Source organism: Ailuropoda melanoleuca, chromosome 8 (genome assembly GCF_002007445.2).
Source record: "Ailuropoda melanoleuca isolate Jingjing chromosome 8, ASM200744v2, whole genome shotgun sequence".
NCBI classification, from domain to species: domain Eukaryota; kingdom Metazoa; phylum Chordata; class Mammalia; order Carnivora; family Ursidae; genus Ailuropoda; species Ailuropoda melanoleuca.
This window is the reverse complement of record NC_048225.1, coordinates 51,072,448-51,093,904: the sequence shown is the minus strand read 5'-3', so window position 1 is coordinate 51,093,904 and position 21,457 is coordinate 51,072,448. Positions and strand designations below refer to the sequence as shown.

The following is a 21,457-nucleotide window of genomic DNA, read 5'->3' as shown; positions in this document are numbered from 1 at the left end:
CTTGGCCATATGAATTTATGCTAAGTTACCAGGTGGTTCTGAGGCAGCGAAGCCAGTGTTTGGGAACCACTGATCTGTACTCTGGCTTCACCCACAGTAATCTCAGAGTTGCCAGCCACTGAGAAATAAGTCCTAGTCCCTGCCTTGGGGAGCTCACAGCCTCATGAGAGAGACAAACAAATGGGCCCATTGCTTTTAACACATGCAATAATGGAAGCTTGGTCTCAGCCAAGAGCTAGGACAGAGAACGGAGCATCTCCACAGGGCCTAGCACAGTGTCCGGGTCCCACAATATCTGTGGTTCTGAATAAAAGTTTCTGGCCCCTCATTTAGTAAATGTATGGCTTGTCTTCACACCAACTCCAGGTCTCAAGAATAGTTCTTGCTGAGCCAGTAAGTTTAAACACCTACTGTATGCTGGACTTTATATCAGGTCCTGCCTAGACTGGGATTATACAAAGAAGAAATGGCCCTGTCTTCTTGTAGCTGAAAGTTGGATATGAAGAGGACAAGCTTTACCTCTGTGAACCAGGATGAGAATCAGGAGTAAAAGTGGGTCAGCTTGGGAGAAAGGCTTCCAGGAAACTGCCCGAAGGGAGAGGAAAGGCAAAGGGAAGGCTACTATGCTCAGAGGAATAAGGTAGCAGTAACTCACACCATATTTTGCATTTGCATCTTCAACAAATGCCTACTATGTGCCAGGCACTGGGCTAGGTGAGTGAATAAGACTGACATGGTTCCTGCCTTCAAGAACCTATATAGTATAGTGAAGGAGGCTGACTCCAACCAAGGAATCATAAGTCCTGCAAAGGAGGACAAGGTGCTCTGAAATTAACAGACATGTTTGATCCAAACAAAGAGGTTAGGCAAGTCTTCCCTGAAGAAGTGAGTTTGAGCTGAAGTCTGCAGGGTGAGTCAAGCAAGGAGGGGAGGGAAGAACCTATGCAAAGGGCCCAGTGCGTCAAGAGTGAGGGGCTGGTGTGGGCTCAGGCTGGGGAGGGGCAGGCAGGGCCTTGAGTGAGCAAGGCTGTGGAGCTAGGCCTGGAGGCAGGGCCAGGCCACAGACACAACATGCTCTGCTTCACTGGAAGGAATTATGTGATCCCAGCTGTAATGGAGGAATAAGCCACAGGTGGCTGTAGGAACGGAGGGTGAGGGATGTTCTAACTGAAAACAGCTTGTTTGAGGTAAGCTTTGAAGGAAAACAGGAGTTTGTCTGACTGTGAGCGTGCGGTGGTGATGGTGGTGGAGGTCTGGGGAGATAGGATGTTTCAGGCAAAAGGCACAGCATACACAAAGAAGTGGAGCCTTGGAAAGGTGTAGATCACTTGGGAAACAGCAAGAAGTTGATTTGGGGCAGAATAAAGCGTGCAGGGATCTCCCCGTTGACCCTTCCTTGGGACCCTAAGCCTGCCCTCCCTCACTGGAGGTGTGATTTTGTGTGTGCTCCCTCTCATCTTCCCCGGCAGGACAGGACTTGGCCAAGATTCTGGACAGCAGCTTCTATATCCAGCTCCTACCAGCCCCACGAGTGGTTGAGGTCACCAAGGAGGGCTGGGGAGAGAAGGGCAAGAGTGGGGGAAGGGGTGGAAGGTTCAGATACTGCCTTCGTGAGATTGAAGGCGCCCATCAGCAAGAACCACAACTCCCTGGGGGCTCATCCCATGCCAGGCATTGCACTTTACTTCATTGCAATACCTCCCCGTGAAGTATCCTCTCCCCATTTCACAGGTGACAAAACGGAGGCCCAGAAAGGTGGTTGCTCGCCCCAGGTCTTAGTGCAGGGGACTATTTGGGGAACTGGATCTGTTGGGCCCAGTGTGACCCTGTTCCCTGTCTCCTGTAGCGTGGCGCCATGGACAAGATCCTGGAGGCGGTGGTGACGTCCTCGTACCCCGCGAGCGTGAAGCAGGGGCTGGTGCGGCGCGTGCTGGAGGCGGCGCGGCAGCCGCTGGAGCGGGAGCAGTGCCTGGCGCTGCTGGCGCTGGGCGCGCGCNAGGTGCTGCGCACGGTGTGCGAGCGCCCAGGGCCCGCTGTTTGCGCGCAGGTGGCGCGGCTGCTGGCGCGACACCCGCGCTGCGTCCCAGACGGCCCGCACCGGCTGCTCTTCTGCCAGCAGTTGGTGCGCTGCCTCGGCCGCTTCCGCTGCCCGGCCGAGGGCGAGGAGGGCGCCGTGGAGTTCCTGGAGCAGGCCCAGCAGGTGAGCGGGCTCCTGGCCCAGTTGTGGCGCGCCCAGCCCGCCGCCATCTTGCCTTGCCTGAAGGAGCTGTTCGCTGTCATCTCCTGCACAGGTGCGTGTGGACTGGGGTGGGAGTGCGTGCGCGCCAGGGGCCGGAGGTGCGCCGGGCAGGTCTGCATGTGCAGGGACTTGTGCTTGGTGTGCCCGTGTCGAAGTTATGGCGCGCGTGCGTGTGTGTGTGTGTGTGGGGGGGCACTAATGCACAGGTGGGGGAATGTGATGTTCCTTAATTAGCAGGGCTCTCCTGATCTCCTGCTGTGAGTCCCATCCTGTGGTGGGTGCTGGGCACGTATGGAGGAGCGGACCCAGATCAAGCTGGCCAGGAGGAGGACCAGGGCTGAGTGAGACAACAGAAAGGGGTGGGGGGGGGAATGTCATCATGCCCTTTGGGTCAGGTGGATTTTGTAGAAGTGGTGACCTTTGATTCAGGTTTTGAGAGCTGGGCAGCAGCAGGGGCAAGGTGTTCAGGGCAGGCAGAGGTGAAGTTCTGGACACCCGATGGAGCCTGCACATCTCAACTCTGAAATGTAAACTCTTGGTCCTCCATTGACAACTGTGGTCCTTGGACTACAGTATAAATGAGCAAAGTAAGGTCTGTACTTTTCCCGATTATAGGGCTATTCAGTTGAAAGGAAGAGAAAGCACCGGGTAGGAGAAGGAACCAAGACCCGGTGTATAAGCCCTTATCCAGTTGGACAGCGCGTTTTGATGACTAAATGTTCTTTTTCACCTCTAGGCCTTTGTGTGTTCCCATCTGGAATGTCCTCCCTCCCCTCAAGTCACACAGCCCTTCTATCTGTTCTTGCCAGCTCCAGTGTTACCCTTTCTTACAGCCCTTGCCTATATAGGCACAGCTGGGGGTGGGGGGTAGTGCTTTTGTCTGTGCTCAGTACAGAGCTGGGCCCCAAGCCATGGCAGTGAAGGTTTGTTGAGCAAATAAGCTAAGGTGGGATCGGAGGCTGTGATGTTGTAGGAGGTGGGGAGGTGGCCCCAGTGTGTCTAGTTCCTTGGCAGCATGAGGGCATGGGGGGATTGGGGGAGGTAAGGAGCCTACCTGCCTTGCTGAGCTCATCCCAGTTCCCACACTGTTCCAGAGGAGGAACCGCCGTCTAGTGCCCTGGCCAGCGTGGTCCAGCACCTACCATTGGAGCTTATGGATGGTGTTGTCCGGAACCTCAGCAATGATGACAGTGTGACAGACTCTCAGATGCTGACTGCCATCAGCAGGTGGGCTGAGGGTGGGGTGGTGGTCAGGTCTCTCTCCCTCCTTCCACTGGGTGGGGTTGCTGGACTAGCCTTAGTGTCAGAAGGCCCAGAACCTCATGCTTTTTTCATTCATCCATCCTTTCTTGAGCTGTGCTCTGTGCCTGGCCCAGGGCTGGATGTGGGAGATGCAAAGAACCTTTCCCTAGTGATGTTCTCAGGTTGGGTGCCAACTGTCTGATCCTGGACAAGTCAATGAATTCTCTGAGCCTCAGTTTCCCCCTCTAATAGCAAAGATGGTATAAGATAGTTGTCAGGCTTCCATGGGGTCATACTAGAAGTTGAAAGTATGTTACAGAGTGCTTTTTGAGTTTGGCAGGTATGATAAATGGAATTTGGGTGCTTTTTAGCTCACAGCTTTTGTGCATTCTCTCATTTCATTTGAATGTCATCGCACCTGTGGTCTAGCCACACCTGCCTATCAGTGATCCCAGAATATGCTGCCTTCCCTCCTGCCTTTGGCTTTGTAGATTCCATTCACCTGGCATGCCTCCCCCGCCATGCTTTCCATACCTGTGTGCAGATCTCCCATTTCCATTAGGCCTTCTTGGATTTCTTGTCTTTAGTGTGTTAAGAGTGTGGGCTCTAGAGGTAACCTGGTTGGGTGCAGATCCTGGCTCTACTGCTTCTTGCCTGTGTGACTTTGGGCAAGTCACTCCACTTCTGTAGGCCTCTGCTTCCTCATTTATAAGATGCAGTGTAATTGAACCCATTTTACAGGGTTGTTGCAAAGATTAGATAAAATGGGATAATACACGTATTAAGTGTTTAGAGCAATGATGGTAGCTACAGTCATCATAATTACTATTGCTTTGCTCTGTCATTGTTCTGTCTCTTTATGGCATGGTCTTATGAGTCTAAAAATAATGATATAATGCCATTTTCCTGGGCATGTACTATGCGGCGGCTTCGTGCTCTGTGCACAGAAGCATTATCTTGTGGGGGTCAGATGGGTTAATACACGTAAGGCAGGTGGAGTAATGCGTGGTGCAGAGTGAATACTATGAGAGTTAACTTTTAATCCATACGACAGCAACCCTGAGGTAGGTATTGTCCCCATTTTACAGAGGAGGAAACCGAAGCTAGAGAGAGGGACTTGTCCTAGGCCACAGGCAAGGGTTTGCTGGAGCCAAAGCTTCCAGTGTGGCAGGGGTGTGGGGCAGTGCTCTCCTGCTGTTGGGCCCCATGGTCCAGGCAGAGACTGCCAAAAACCCTGTTCTGCCACTGCAGCCTACTGTGTGGGGTGAGGTTTGGGGTGTTGAGAGGGTCAGGCTCCCCTCCTGCTGGGCTGGAAGCCTCAGTCTCTGCCAGATGCCTGTGCTGGCCTCATTTGAAGTTCTCAGAGGTGTCTTGTCCATCCCACAGACCCCAGGGCTGCTCTCTGAAGGTGTGGGTTAGCATGGGGTCTCAGGACATTATAGCTTGTCCCAGGGCTGCTCCCACTGAGGCATTTGGGCCTCCCTGGTCTTTGTGTCATTGTCACTCCCCTCTCCAGGATGATCGACTGGGTGTCGTGGCCCCTGGGGAAGAACATTGACAAGTGGATCATTGCACTGTTGAAGGGCCTGGCCGCTGTTAAGAAGTTCAGCATCTTGATCGAGGTTTCACTCGCCAAAATTGAGAAGGTTGGTGGGCCCCTGTCCTGGCCCTGGTTTATGGCTTTTCCCACTTAGCTCTTGCCAGGGATAGTGTGGGTCTGGGAGGCAGAGCACTGGGGCTCCCACCCAAGCTTGCTGTGACCCAGGACAACTCACTGGGCCTCAAACTTCCCCCATTCATTCCTCTGCTCATTCAAGAATATGTGTCACTTTTGGTTTGTCTATCCCTCCATCCCTCCTATCAGATATCTGTCTTGCTATCCATCTGTCCATTAACCTAGATCTGTAAGACTACCTGTGTCTTGGTCCTGCATGGGTCTGCTCCTTCAGCTCTGATGTGTCTGACCACGTCTCATGTCTGTGGCTACACTTGGCCTCTGGGGCCCAGGCTTGGGAAACTCCTGACCAGGAACTCTCTTCCAGGTTTTCTCCAAGCTGCTATACCCCATTGTCCGGGGAGCTGCCTTGTCTGTCCTCAAGTACATGCTTCTGACCTTCCAGCACTCCCATGAGGCCTTCCACCTGGTAAGGGCCCTATGTGCTGCCCTGAAGAGGGGTGGTCCTCCATCCCCCACTTGTTTGGCTGGAGTCCGGACATGCTGTCTCTATTGGGGTTGGGGGTTGGAAGCCCAAGACCTTGAAGTCCTGGACGTTAGGACTGGAGGAGACTTGAAACTTCATTTTACAGACAGGAGACTAAGGCCAGAGGATGTGTACGGCTTACCCACAGGCCCACAGTAGAGTGACAGCCCTAGAGTGGTGATGACTAATGTTGCTTAGGTGCCTGGTGTGTGCCAGGGATGGTACTAAAGACAGCACGTATATTAACTTTCAGTTCAGCCCTAAGAGAGGGAATTCTATAATTTTTTCCATTTTTCAGCTGAGGAAACTACAGTTTAGGGAGGTTAAGTCCCTTGTCCCAGACACACAGCTGGTGAGCCATGCAGGAAAGAATCTAAGTTGGTCTGACTTTTGACCAACACCCAGCACCCAGGTGGCCTGGCCTCCAGGTCAGGGCCCTTTCTGTTATCTTTGGGGCCATCCCTTTGTGGGGGGAGGAGGGGGCTGGGGAGAGAGGCTACTCTCTTACCTTCTTTTCCCCAGGCCTGACCTGCAGATGGGGCCCTAGATTCTGATGGCTCCTGGTCAGGGCAGAAATTTCATGCTTTTCAATTTGCTGCAGTGGGAAAAGCACAAAACAAGGGATTGGGGTACTGGGGGTTGAGTCCCATCTTCGCCATTTGCCAGATGTGGTGACCTTGGGCCAGGTGCTTACCTCTCAGGACTTGGAAGAGGGTAAGCCCCTAGGATGGTGGGAGAGGGTTAGACGAGGTGATATTTGTCAAGAGCCTGCTGCATACTAAGGACTGGATAGATACTTGTTTCTTTCCATCCTTCTCCTGGGCTCCCTTATCCCAGTTCTTGTGGGCTGACTCTGTCCATCCTTGGGGCATTATGGTAGAGCACCCCCATGGGCTTGAAAGTTAGCACTCTTTAGGTCAGAGGAAAGAAATGGGTTTTGTCTCAGACATCAGCTTCTCCTATAACACATGGGGGGAATTTCTTGGTAAATTATATAATGTCTCCAACTTCAATTTCTTCATCTAAAAAATGGTGATAATAATTGCCAAATAAAGTCACTGTGAAGGTGAAGTGTTTGACACTAAATGTTTTGTGAAAGAATGGTGGTGGAAAGAAGAGTAGCCCTGGTCACTCAGGCCTCAGGCTGTTCTGGCAGGCCAGTTGGCTGTGGTTTAACAGCTGGGACTTGTGCCCAGGCCACCCCTCAACTGTGAGGAGGGAATTGTATATCCCATTTAACGGATGAAGAGACTGAGGTAGGATATCCAAGGTCATATGTCTTGTAAAAAGAATCACTTGCCTATATAGTACAGAGCTCTGTGTAGGCAAGGGGACAGTGGCCAGGTGGTCAGACCTCTCTGCCTTGAGGAGCTCTGGGTGTTTTCAGCGTTGACCACCAACCTGTCTCGGGTAGTAAATGGAACTGAGCCTAATTCTGCTCTGCTGTCTCAGCTCCTCCCACACATCCCTCCCATGGTGGCCTCTCTGGTCAAGGAGGACTCCAATTCGGGGACCAGCTGCCTGGAGCAGCTGGCGGAGCTGGTCCACTGCATGGTCTTCCGGTTCCCAGGCTTCCCAGATCTGTACGAGCCTGTCATGGAGGCCATTAAGGTGAGTGACAATCTTCCCCCTGCTTCCTTGCCCTGCTCCAAAAAGGGTGCTGGTTTGGGTCTTGCTCAAGGCCGTAATACAGATTAATGGCAGCCCCCCATCATTTGGTCTCTGCCTGTCTCCCATCACCTCCCCTGGCCCATCCTGTGCTTCAGGCACACTGAGCCACCTGCCCTTTCCGCGGATGGGTCATTGCTCATGATTGCTCCGAGCCTTTGCATACGCCATTCTCTCTGACTATAAACCCTTCTCTTGTTCTGCCTGGATAGCTCTGATTCCCATAGAATCTTATCCATGAAGGCTCTGCTCAAGTGTTACCTCCCTCAGCCTTCCCTGACAACTCTCGATACCCCCTCCCCACCCCTGGCTGGGGCAGGACTTTTCTGGGGCTCCCATAGTTCCCACATCCCTTTGTCATGTGTTGTCACTGTCTGTCTACCCCCCTAGCCGGAGCACTCCAGAGCAGGGATTGTTTATAAGTGTTCACATGGCTTTACTGATGCCCTGCTTTGTGCCAGACCCGGGCTGGGAACTGGGGACACAGGCACGAGGCAGACCAAGTCCCCTCCACTGAGGAGCTTGCGTCCTCGCGGGGTGACAGGCTTGCACAGAAGTAACTCTGATGTAAGTGGCTTAGGACGTTCCTGTGAGGACCAGAGAAGGGAAGGATCATCTCCAGTTAGAGGAGGAGGCTGCAAGGACGAAGGGGCTTCTGACCTGGGCTTGCTAGGTGCTAGGACAATAGCATGTGTAGGTAGTGCCACATTTGATAATGTCTTCCATATATTTTGTTTTTTAATGCTCACAAGACACAAGGAGTAAGAAGCAGGTACTGTTGTCACCTGAGTTTCATAGATGAGGGAAATGAGGCTGGAGAGGCCTGGTGACTTGCACAGTCATGCAGGTGGTGAGAGACACACACAGGCAGGGTGTGTGGTTGCTGAGCCCTTTCTTATTGCCTGATACAGAGGGCAGGTCTGAGCCGGGTGAAAGGTGTCTAGGTAGGTGGTGGAGCTTTATAGAACCTCTGAACTGACTTCCATTTCTGTAGCACAGCAGGTAGATAACCTGAAAAGCATCCCACTACAGAACATCTAGAAATGCTTGTTAAAATATAACAAACGTCTTTTTAAGTACATAGCTGAGCTTGCAAGAAAGTAATGGGGAATCCCCAAGGGCCAGAAAGGAAGCAAGAACTGGAATCCAGAATGGTAAGTGAGAGATGATGCTCTTTTGCCCTGTGGTGGGGAGGGAGGGGGGAAGGGTGTAACGGTAGTCACTAAGCCACTTGAGCTTGTAGGGACAGGAGGTGATGCTTAGGGCCTGCTCCACGAGGCTATTAGCACTAAGAGGCCCATGTAAGCCAGCACCCAAAGGCTTTACTGTTAGTTAAAAGAGTGATCTAGAAAAATGATGGTCTCAAATAGATGTTAAGGAAATCTTTATGGATTGGTCTGCACTCTGGATTAGGAAAAACAAAATTTTTCGTCATTGGCTTGCTCTCATGTGGGTTTAGGAGTTTATGTTCTCATTGTCTTTGGGGTTTTGGGACCCCTAAGCCCAAGCCCTCACATTAAAAGTAGTTACTAACTTGTAATACCCAAGAGTTGCCTTGTAGGAACAGAAATGAAAGTGCTTTCAAGTCACAAAGATAAAATTCTGCTAAAGATGAGTTTATAATCCAAAAATTACACAACACACAAGGGAACAATCCACCATGAGTGAGAGTCAGTTGATACTTTAAGTGAAACCTCCGGCATTTACTTGGATCTTCTCAGTTTTTCCAACGTAAGAGGAAAATGCATTTTTTTAAAAATAGAGCCAATCTATAAGAGAAGCAGCTACCTTGCTAGACCACAAGCTGCCTGTCACTGGAGCTAGACGAGCAAAGGGGGCAGGGCTTTGACTTGTTGGAAGGGACTGTTACTCTTTCCTGCTAGCTTGTGAGCTTCTGGTGGGCAGGGACCATGTTATGATTTCTGTGCCCGGCAAATATCTGTGAGTGAATGAACGTGACTGTCGTGTGAAGGGTGCGGTCATGGAGGCATGAATAAAGAGGAGGGAGCATGGCCCTGCACTGGGCACTGATGGAAACCCTCACTGAGTGAGACTCAGGCTTTTCACGCTGGGGCTGTGGCCCGATCCAGGGGACGGTGGATCTGTAAATACCGGTACCACTAATGCAGGCAGCTAGACTTTGTAAGATAGGTGTAGATCGCACGTGTACCCCACTTGAGAAGATCCTGGAAAGTCTTCTAGAGAGGGGCTATAGGAGTGAGGCCTTGAGGGGACTGGCAGGATGAGGCCCCTCATGCATCAGAGGGAGAGGTGTGGGAGTGTGCAGTTTGTTAGCAGAGCGGAAGGGACGTCGGAAGATCAGACTGGGGGCCTCATACCAGACCGACTGTGCTTCATCTAGCAGATGTGGGCTTCTCCAACCTTTCCTCCAAAGTACTTGAGCCTAGATAGGGGCTTGCTTACCCAAGCAGGCTGACACAAGCTCAGTGTTTCTCTAAAATCTCATTTTATCTCAGAGATTCAAGTACATGTTTCATAATTATAGACATTTGTTTTAATGCAAACGTTTTTCTTCCTTGAATATTAGAGAATATGGCTCCAGGGAGATATGCTACCTTTGTCCTGTGGCTTTGAATACCTCTTGGTGTGAGTCAATGTGAGAGGCAAGGCAGCAAATTATCCATAGGATTTTATTGTTTATAAAACTTTTACATGTTTTCTATGAGCACATCCTTCTTCAAGGCTCCTTTATAAATAAACTCTGAAAAGTTCTTTCAGGCAGTTTCTCTGGGAGCTGTGGTTCTTGCTAAGGCAGCCGTTGCATGTCACATGGGGAGCTTGAAACTTATTTCATAGTTCTGTTTTATTTTTGTAACAGTACCAAGCCACCTTCTTTGGGGAAAATGGCATTTTTTTCCTACTGTGGATAATTTTGCATCATGCGTGTGTGCACATGCGTGAGGTTCTGTCTTCCTGCCTTTTTGTCCCTATTTGTTCATGTTGTGTATGGGGTGGGGATTGGATAGGGGATAATAGGAAGAAAAAAGGAGGGACTAAGAAGATAGTCCCCCCCCTTTTTTTAAATTTAGAGATGGGGAGGGGCAGAAGGAGAGGGCGAGAGAGAGAATCTTAAGCGGGGCTCCATTTCATGACCCCTGAGATCATGACCTGAGCTGAAATCAGGAGTCGGACACTTAACCATCTATGCCACCCTGGGGGCCCCAAGCCTGTATCTTTTTATCTTGCTTTTGGCAGCTCCTATATTTTTTATCATCTGTGAGAGGTGACTGATCTGATAAATGTTTGTGGGAAATGAATGTGCAGAAGTGTTAAACCACTGCTTGAGCTGGACCTTCTGCTGTGACCAGATGGTGTGTGCTGGGGAGACCAGGGCCTTCAGTGCTAAGCTGGTCTGAAACTCTGGAGGCTTGGAAAATCTAGGGTCTGTGCTCAGGATCTGGAAATGATAGGGCTTAGAGGAATGTCACTTAAATCTATTAAGTAACTCTGTATTATGTTTAGGTGTGGTTTTTTTTGTTGTTGTTGTTTGTTTGTTTTTAATAGATTAGAACCCGTGCTGGGGAATGTTCTTTTAGGTGCATCTGTTTTAATATAAAAAAGAATGAGTAAGAAAGCATGCTAATCCCTGGTCCCTTGACCAAGGACTCGTATGCTCCCACCCTCCTGTCTGTGGGATCGTGCTGGGGAGTGGATGGCAGACCTAGAAGGTGGAGGGCAGGTGGGAGCATCATTGTGCTCAAGAGCTGTGAAAGTACGGAGTAAAGTAGGCGTGGCCTCACTTGACAATGTGGAAATGGAGTCAGAGAGGCTCACTGAGTATTGCCAGGCAGTTAGGACAAGAGTCAGGACGAGGCCTGAGATCTTGACATCGTCAGATCTGGCCGGTGTGCCTGTGTTGTCATTGCTTAGAGTGTGTCATACTCTGGGCTCCTCTAAGAATATACAGATTCTTTGTTTATTGTCTCTATGTCCCTGGAAAATTCTTTTCTCTGAATCTTAGTTTTTTTTATCTATGAAGTGGGCATTTTACACCTTCCTAAGGCAGTTGTGACACGAAAGGTGATATAGAAGGCTCACGTGTCAAAATGAGAACCTAGAATAAGTTTGGAAGCAGAAGGCTGTTAACATCTATATCTGGAACATTTGTGGGGCCCTGTGCTTGGGTGGGGGTGGGGTAGGCTGGAGTCCAAGAAGGCTTCCCAGAGGAAGTGATACATTTAGAGCTGACCATGGTCCCCACCATCCTGCTGGCTTGTTCCCTCCTCAGGACCTCCATGTTCCCAATGAAGACCGCATCAAGCAGCTGCTGGGGCAGGATGCCTGGACCTCGCAGAAGAGTGAGCTGGCTGGTTTCTACCCCCGGCTCATGGCCAAGTCAGACACGGGCAAGATTGGTTTAATCAATCTGGGCAACACATGCTACGTGAACAGCATCCTTCAGGCCTTATTCATGGCTTCTGAGTAGGTGCTGCTTTTGAATTTAGTGTCTTTTCCTCCTTCTCTCCTTTGGGCTCCCTGGTATATGGGGTGTGGATGAGGGGTTGGAGAGGGTAGTGGAGTGTTGGAAATGCTTTGCATTGAATGGCGTAATTCCCTGAGGTTTGTGGGCACATGAAGGGACTGATGAGAGGCCCCTGAGGGCTCCAGGCCATTGACAAGGCAGTAGGTCAAGACTGGATGGGAACTTGAGATGGGACTTCAGAGGCTGGCCTGTAGCGGGAGGGGGGTCTGCTCTGGGTTGGTCAGCATCACTGATTTTTTTCCCTGGAGTCCAAGGGGATGGATTGTGTTTTCCATTCACTCTCATATTAGGCATTCTTTGCCCCCTTATTAAAACAAAATCTTAATTGGCAGTGGCTACCTATCTAACTTCAGGCTTGCTTAAAAATCACTCAAGGTTTCAGTCACAGAAGTAGGCATCTTTTTTCGCCCTGGTTTCGTGTGTGTGTGTGTGTGTGTTAAAATGCATATAACACAAAATTTACTATATTAACCATTTTCATTGTGGAGTTCAGTGGTATTAAACACATTCACATTGTTGTGCAGACATTTCCACCTTGTAACTCTTTTCATCTTGTAAATCTGAAATTGTATACTTCCTAAACAATAACTTCTCATATTCCCATTTTCCCTTCCCCCAGGCTCTGGCAACCCCGTTATACTGGCAACCCAAGTGTTGCTTTTATGTTTTGGCCATTGTGAATACTGCTGTAATGAACATGGGGGTACAAATAGCTCTTTGAGATCCTGCTTTCAATTCTTTTGGGTGTATATACCCAGAAGTGGAATTGCTGGGTTGTAGGGTAGTTCTGTTGTTAACTTTTTGAGGAACCTCCATCCTGTTTTGGAGTGGCTGCACCACTTTACATTCCCACCAATGGTGCACGAGGGTTCCAGTTTCTCCACATCCTTGCCAACATTTCTGGGTTTTTTTTCTTTTTAAGAGAGTGGGGGAGAGGCAGAAAAAGGGAGAGAGAATCTTAAGCAGGCTCCACGCCCAGTGCAGAGCCCGAGGCGAGACTCCGAGATCATGACCTGGGCCAAAATCAAGAATCCGTTGCTTAACTGACTGAGCCACCCAGGCGCCCCTCTGTCTTTGTGATATTAGCCGCCCAGTGAGTGTGAGGTGCTGTCCCATTGTAATTTTGATTTGCATTTTTCTAATGATTAGTGATGTTGAGCATCTTTTCACGTGTGCCTTGGCCATTTGCATATATTCTTTGGAGAAGTGTCTATTTAAAGTCCTTTGCCCATTTTGAATCAGGTTGTTTGTATTTTTATTGAGTTTTAGGTAGGGGTTCTCTATATATTTTGGCTATTAATCTTAGATACATGATTTGCAAATATTTCTTCCATACCGTGGGTTGCCTTTTTGTTCTGGAGAGTCTTTTTTTATTTTTTGTTGTTAAAAGAGTTTGCATATGTTTGTTTTTTATTGAGCTGTATTTGACGTTATATTAATGTTGGGCATACAGCATATCTGATATATGTATGTATCATGGAATGATCAGCACAGTAAGTCTTATTAACATCCATCACCACACACAGTTGATATTTTTCTTTCTTGTGAAGAGGACTTTAAAGATTTACTCTCTTAGCAGCTTTCAGATATATAATACGGTGTTAACTGCAGTCATGTGCTATACATTACATCCCAGGACTTGGTATATAACTGGAAGTATGTACCTTTTGACCACCTTCACCTCTTTCACCCACACCCCCACCTCTGGCAACCACCTGTCCATTCTCTGTATCTATCATTGTTTTGTTCTGTTAGATTCCACATGTAAGTGAGATCACACAGTATTTGTGTTTTTCTGTCTGACTTCATTTTGCATAATGCCCTCTAGGTTCATCCAGTTGTGACAAATTGCAGGATTTCCTTCATTCTCATGGCTGAGTAATATTGCATTATGTATATAGGGAATATATGTATTTTCTTTAACCATTCATTTGTCAGTGGACACTTAGGTTGTTTCCGTATCTTGGCTATTGTAAAAAATGCTGCAGTGAACATGGGGTGCATATATCTTTTCAAGTTAGTGTTTTCATTTTCTTTGGATAAGTACTCTGAAGTGGAAATGCTGGATCATAAGGTAGCTCTCTATTTTTAATTTTTTGAGGAACCTCTAGTTTACATTCCCATCAACAGTGTGTAAAGATTCCTTTTGTTCCACGTCCTTGCCAACACTGTTATATCTTGTCTTTGATATAGCCGTTCTTTTTTTTTTTTTTTTTAAAGATTTTATTTATTTATTCGACAGAGATAGAGACAGGCAGTGAGAGAGGGAGCACAAGCAGGGGGAGTGGGAGAGGAAGAAGCAGGCTCATAGCGGAGGAGACCGATGTGGGGCTCGGTCCCATAACGCTGGGATCACGCCCTGAGCCGAAGGCAGACGCTTAACCGCTGTGCCACCCAGGCGCCCCTGATATAGCCGTTCTAACAGGTGTGAGGTGGTCTCTTATTGTGGGTTTGACTTCCCTAATGATGGTGATATTGAGCACCTTTTCATGTACCTGTTGGCCATCTTCTTTGAAAAATGGTCTGTTGAGATCCTCTACCTGTTTTTCAGTGGGATTGCTTTTTTCCTGTTAAGTTGTATGAGTTCTTTATATATTTTGGATCTTATTAACCCCATCACAAAGGTGATTTGCAAATATTTTCCCTCATTTTGTAGGTTGCCTTTTCATTTTGTTGATGGTTTCCTTTGATGTGCAGGAGCTTTTCAGTTTGATGTAGTCTCACTTGTTTTTCTTTTGTCATCTTTATTTTTAATGTCAGATCAAAAAAATCATTGGCAAGATGTCAAGGAGCTTACCGACTATGTTTTCTGATGGGAGTTGTATGGTTTCAGGTCTTACGTGCAAGTCTTTAATCCTTTTGAGTTGATTTTTGTGGTGTAAGAAAGTGGTGTGGTTTTATTCTTTTGCATGTGGCTGTCCAGTTTTCCCAACTTCATTTATTGAAGAGACTGTCCTTTCCCCACTGTATATTCTGGGTTCCTTTTTTGTATATTAATTGACCGTATAAGCATGGGTTTATTTGGGGGCACTCTCCTGTGTTGTATTGATCTATTTATTTTTTTATGCCAGTACCATATTGTTTTTGACTGCAGTAGGTTTGTAATGTAGTTTGAAATCCGGAATCATGATGCCTCCAGCTTTGTTTTTCTTTTTTAAAATTGCTTTGGCTATTTGAGATCTTTGTAGCTCCATACAAATTTTAGGGTAGTTTGTTTTATTTCAGTGAAAAATGCCGTTGTCAATTAGATAAGGATTGCATTGAATTTTAGATTGTTTTGGGTAGTGTGGACATTTTAACAGTATTCTTCCTATCCATGAACACAGAATACCTTTCCATTTATTTGCATCTTAATTTCTTTCATCGATGATCCTCATTCTGACACATCAGAAGACCAAGGTAGTGGCCTAACACTATGTCATAATGCCTACATCATTCAGTTTGCTTCATCTCATCACGTAGGCATTTTATCATCTCACATCATTACAGGAAGAAGGGTGACTACAGTATAATAAGATATTTTGAGAGACAGACCATGTTCACGTTACCTTTATTACAGGATGTTGTTATATTTTATTATTAGTTAATTATTGCTAATGTCTTACAGTGCCTTATTTATAAAATAAATTTTATCATAAGTATGTATAGGAAAGAACTGTATATATATAGGATTTGGCACTATTTATAGTTTCATGCATCCGTTGGGAGTCTTGGAACATATCTCCTGCAGGTAAGTGGGGACTACTGTACAGGTCTTTTACCTTCTTGGTTAAATTTGTTGCAATCGTAAATGGGGTTTTTAAATTTATCTTTCTTATGGTTCGCTTTACTGTATTGAAATGCAGCAGATTTTTGTATCCTACAACGTTATTGAATTCATTTATTCTAAGGATTTTTTGGTGGAAGCTAGGGGTTCTTTTTATATGTAATATCATGTCATCTACACATAGAGCCAGTTTTATTTCTTCCCTTCCAATTATGATGCCCTTCCTTTTTCTTGCCTCATTACTGGCTAGGACTTCCAATACTATGTCGAATAAAAATGATGAGAGTGGAGATCCTTATCTTGTTCCTGTCTTAAAGGAAAAGCTTTCATGTTTTCACCACTGAGTATATTGTTAGCTGTGGGCTTGTCATAGATGGCCTTTATCATGTTGAGGTATGTTTCTTCCATACCTACTATTTTTGAGAGTTTTTATTAAACATAAATGGATATTGAGTTTCCTGCATCTATTGAGACAATCATCTGATTTTTATCCTTCGTTTTGTTGTGTAATGTACCACATTGATTGCTTTGTGGATCCATCTTTGCATCCCTCCAATAAATCCCACTTGGTCATGTTGTATGAACCGTTTTGTGTATTGTTGAATTTGGTTTGCTAATACTTTGAGTATTTTTGTATCTGTGTTCAGGGATATTGGCCTGAAATTTTCTTGTCATTGTCTGATTTTGGTATTAGGGTAATGCTGGCCTTCTAAAATGAGTTTGGAAGTGTTCCTTCTGTTTTTTTGGGAGAATTTGAGAAGGCTTGGTATTAATTCTTCTTTGAATGTTGGGAGGAATTCACCATTGAAATCATCTGGCCCTGGTCTTTTGTTTGTTGGGAGTTTTTAATTACTGAATCCATTTCCTTACTAGTAATCAGTCTGTTCAGATTTTCTACTTTTTTCTGATTCACTCTTGACAGTTTGTATGTTTCTAAGAATTTCTCTATTTCTTCCGGGTTGTCCAATTTGTTGGTGTATAATTATTCATAGTAATATCTTATCCTTTATATGTGTGTGGTATTAGTTGTAATGTCTCTTTCACTTCTGATTTTATTTTTGTCCTTTCTCATTGTTTCTTAGTGTAGCTAAGGGTTTGTCTAGTTTGTTTATCTTTTCAAAAAAAACAGCTTAGTTTTATTGCTATTGTATTTTTAGTCTCCATTTCATTAATTTTTGTTCTGATCTTTATTTCCTTTATTCTATTTTTGGGCTTAGTTCTTTTCCAGTTCTTTGAGATGTAAAGTTCGTTTATTTGAGATCTTTCTTTTATCGTAATGTAAGCATGTATCACTATGGTTTTCCCTTTTAGAATTGCTTTTCCTGCGTTGCATAACATTTAGTATGCTGTATTTACATTTTCATTTGTTTCGGGGTATTNTGGGCTTAGTTCTTTTCCAGTTCTTTGAGATGTAAAGTTCGTTTATTTGAGATCTTTCTTTTATCGTAATGTTAAGCATGTATCACTATGGTTTTCCCTTTTAGAATTGCTTTTCCTGCGTCGCATAACATTTAGTATGCTGTATTTACATTTTCATTTGTTTCGGGGTATTTTTTGATTTCTTCTTTGACCCATTGGTTGTTCAGTCGTATGTTGTTTAGTCACCACATGTTTGTGAATTTTCTGGTTTTTTTCTTGTAAGTCATTGCTACTTTCATACCATTGTGGTCAGAAAAGATTCTTGATGTGATTTCAGTCTTCTTAAGTTTATTAAGACTTGTGGCCTAATATATGATCTGTTCTGAAGAAGGTACCATGTGAACTTGAGTAAAATGTATATTCTGTTGCTTTTTGCTAGAATGTTCTGTAAATGACTGTTATATTAATCTGTTCTAACATGTTACTGGCTAGAGTATTCTTGGTCAGAAGTTTTCTTTCCATACCAGTCCCTTCTGGTCTGCAAAATTTTTGCAGAAGATATGGTGATATACTTATGAGGGTTCCCTTGTATGGAACAAGTTGTTTTCTTCTAGCCACTTTTAAGGTTCTTTTTGTCTTGAACTTTCAACAACTTAATTATAGAGTGTTAATGTGGGTCTCTCTGGATTCATCTTATTTGGAACATTCTTGGCTCCCAGATCTGGATGTCTTCCTTCAGAAGGGAGGATCTTCAGAAACAAAAGGATCTGTTTCCTTCCCCACATTAAAGAAGTTTTCAGCCATTATTTCATCAAATAAGCTTTTTTTTTTTTAAAGGAGACTTTTTTCTTTTTCTTTTTTTTTTCTAAAGATTTTATTTATTTATTTGTCAGAGACAGAGAGTGCGAGAGAGCACAAGCAGGGGAGTGGCAGGCAGAGGGAGAGGAAGAAGCAGACTCCCCGCTGAACAGGGAGCCTGACATGGGGCTCAATCCCAGGACCCTGGGATTGAGACCTGAGCTAAAGGCGGACACTTAACCAAACTGAGCCACCAGGTTCTCCTCATCAGATAAGTTTTGCGCCTCTTTCTCTTTCCTCTCCTCCTGGGTCACTTTATATTGTGAATATTGGTCTGCTTAATTTTGTCCCATAAGTCCTTTAGGCTATCTTCACTCTTTTTTTTTTTTTTTTTAAACTTCTCTGATGAGATGAATTCCACTGCCCTGTCTTCGAGTTTGCTAGTCATTTCTTCTGCTTGATCTAATCTGCTGTTGAATCCTTCTGTTCTATTTTTTGGTACACTATTGTGTTCTTCAGTTTTGTGATTTCTGCCTGGTACTTTCTTATATTTTCTTTTTCTTGGTTCAAGTTGTCACTCTGTTCATGCAGTGTTCTCCTTGCCTTGGCGAGCATTTTTATGCTTATTGTTTTGAACTCTCTGTCTGGTAAATCACTTGTCTCCATTTTGTTAACATCTTTTTCTGAGGTTTTATCTTATTCTTTCATTTGGAATATAGTTCTCTGTTTCTTCTTCATCCTTGACTGTCTGTGTTGGTTTGCGTGCATTAAATAAAACAACTACCTCTCCCAGTCTTGAAGGAGTGGTGTTGTGTAGATTAACCTTTTTGTTCATCCTTGCTCTTGCTTTTACCTGTCTCTCAAACCATTGTGATTGTCCGAGCAGCCTACTTTGTTCGTATTAGCTCTCAGTAGTTCAGACTATGCCCAAGACCTGTCAGTGTCCTAAAGGGAAGGATCTCCGGCATCAACTAGATGCAGGGCTTACTGGAAGCCAGAATCTCAGGCAGCAGCTTTTAAAGTGTACAAATATACCTCTTTCAAGGGAAGACTGGGAGATGGGCATTTGCATCTTTGAAGATAACCTAGTAGTTAGTCCTCTTTCTTGGAATTACTGTGCATTTCTGTCTGCTGCCTTTCTGCTGTTCCCTGGTACAGTAGGCCAACTGTTTTCTCTTTGTTATAGTGCTGTGTGAGTTGCAAGTGCAGGCTCCATTTGCCACCAGAGCCAGACATTCAGGGATGTTCCCTGGGTGGCAACTGCAAGAACCAGGGCTGCAGATGTGTGCATAAGCTCCTTTCTGGGAGACTCTGGCAGCCTGGAGTGAGACAGAGGGAGAGTGCAAAGATAACATCTGTTAGTCTCTGCAGTCTTTGGAAAGTTTTTCAGTTGGCCCTAGATGTGTGTTAAATTAGAAGCGCACACCTCAGGCTGAACTTTTAAGATAGACAAATGGACTTTTTTCACAGAAAGACTGGGTGTGATTCACTCAGCCGCCTCTGTGCTGGCTCCTGGGGGGTTAGTCATGAGTGGGTCCATGCAAGCCGTTTAAGTGCTGTTTCTCAGTTTGCTCTAGCATTGTTGGTCTTGTGGGCATTAGCCCCGTTGACTTTCAAAGGTAGATGCTTTGGGGGTCCATCCCTTAGGTGCAGGTCTTAAAAGTAAGGGTGCCAGATGTGGGATTCATACCCTTCCCTCCTCAGGGAGAAGCTAATAGTTGTGATTTTCCTCCGGATTGTGGGTCACCATGCTGGAGGTGGGGTTTTTGGTGAAATTGTGTCTCCACCTCTCCTACCCATTTCAGTGTGTTTTTTTTCATTTGCCTGATGTGTAGAAATTGTTCAGCTAGTTTTTAGATTTCTTGCAAAGGGAATCGTTCCATACGTAGCTGTATGTTTAGTGTGTCTGTGAGAGGAGTTGAATTCAGGATCCTTCCATCTTGACGTGAAACCCTGAATGGTGCCTTTATGTACAAATTTTTTAATTTTCATGAGGTCCAGTTTGTGTAATTTTATTGTTTGTGCCTTTGGTGTCTTCTCTTAGATCATTGCCCAATCCAATGTGAAGTTTTTGTGCAATGATTTTTTCCAAGAGTTTTATTGTTTTGGATTGTAAATTTAGGTCCTTGATCCATTCCGAGTTTTATACATGGTGTTAGGTAAGGGTCCAACTTCATTCTGCTTATGGACATTTAGTTTGCCCAGCACCATTTCTTGAAAAGCCTGTCCTTTCCCTCATTGAATGATCTTGGCACCTTGTCAAAAATCACTTGACTGTGTTCATGAGGGTTTATTTCTGGGCTCTGTATTCCATTCCATTAGTCTCTGTGTCTGTCTTTATGTCAGTACCACATTCTTTTGATTACTGTAGCTTTCTGTAGTAGGTTTTAACATCAGAAAGTAAGAGTCCTCCAGTTCTTTTCATCTTTTTCAATATTATTCTTCATTATTTGTGATCCTTTGGAATTCCATATGGATTTTAGAATTTTTTTTCTGGTCCTGCAAAAAATGTCATTAGATTTTCATAGGGATTGCATTGAATCTACAGATCACTTTGGGAAATGACATTTTGACAATATTAATTCTTCTAATCCATGAACATGGAACGTGTTTCCATTTATTTATGCCTCTAATTCTTTCAGCAATGTTTTGTAGTTTTCGTTGTGCAATCTTTTCTCTCTTTTTAATGCTGTTGTAATTGGAATTGTTTTTGTAGTTTTCTTTTTGGATTGTTCATTGTTGGGGGTATAAAAATGCAACTGGTTCTTGTGCGTTGACTTTGTATCCTGCTATTTTGCTGAATTATTAGTTCTAACAACTTTTTCTGTGGTTTTAAGGATTTTCTATGTACAAGGTTATATCCTTTGCAGACAGTTTTACTTCTATTTAGTTTTTGCCTAATTGCTCTGGCTAGACCTTCTAGTCCTTTGTTGATCAGAAGGGGTGAAATTAGGCATCCTTGTATTGTTCCTCATCTTGAGGAAAAGCTTTTAGACTTTCACCACTGAGTGTTATGTTTGCTATGGATTTTTAATATATGGTTTTTATTATGTGGGGGTCATTTCCACAATTTTTATTGTGTAGAGTGATTTTATCATAAAAGTGTATTGACTTGTCAGTTGCTTTTTCTATATCAATTGAAGTGATCATGTGGCTCTTACCTTTATTTTGGTGATGTATATACATTACATTGATTTATTTTTTTGTATGTCGAACCATCCTTGCTTTCCAGGAATAAATGCTATTTGGTCATGGTATATATGGCCTTTATTATTATTTTTATTTTTTTAATAGTACAGTTCACTTTTTAAAACATTTTTAAAGTTTATTCATTTATTTAAAGTAACCTCTACACCCAATGTGGGGCTTGAACTCACAACCCCAAGATCAAGAGTAGCATTTCTTCCAACTAAGCCAGCCAGGTGCCTTGGTGTATACTGCTTTTAATGTGCTGCTGAATTCTGTTTGCTTATATTTTGTTGAGGATTTTTGCATTAGCACTCATAAAGGAGATCGTTCTGTAGTTTTCTTGTGTGTCTTTGTCTGGCTTTGGTATCAGAGTTATGCTGACCTAATAGAATAAGTAGGAAGTGTTCCTTGCTTTTTGAGTTTTTTTGAAAAGTTTGAAAAGGATTAATATTAGTTCTTTAAAGATTGGTAGAATTCTCTTGAGAGCCCTG

The 21,457-nt window shown here is 44.9% G+C and overlaps 1 protein-coding gene across 1 annotated transcript in view; it reads left to right on the top strand.

Moving 5' to 3' along the window:
- The window catches only part of USP35 (ubiquitin specific peptidase 35), a 50,464-nt gene that overhangs the window by 4,903 nt on the left and 24,104 nt on the right, over positions 1-21,457 (top strand). Inside the window, exons 2-7 of the mRNA XM_034666267.1 lie at positions 1,847-2,291; positions 3,334-3,466; positions 4,998-5,127; positions 5,524-5,625; positions 7,135-7,293; positions 11,600-11,793. Of these exons, the coding sequence (XP_034522158.1) occupies positions 1,856-2,291; positions 3,334-3,466; positions 4,998-5,127; positions 5,524-5,625; positions 7,135-7,293; positions 11,600-11,793 (1,154 nt within the window). The 5' untranslated portion in view covers positions 1,847-1,855. The remainder of the gene's footprint in view (positions 1-1,846; positions 2,292-3,333; positions 3,467-4,997; positions 5,128-5,523; positions 5,626-7,134; positions 7,294-11,599; positions 11,794-21,457) is intronic.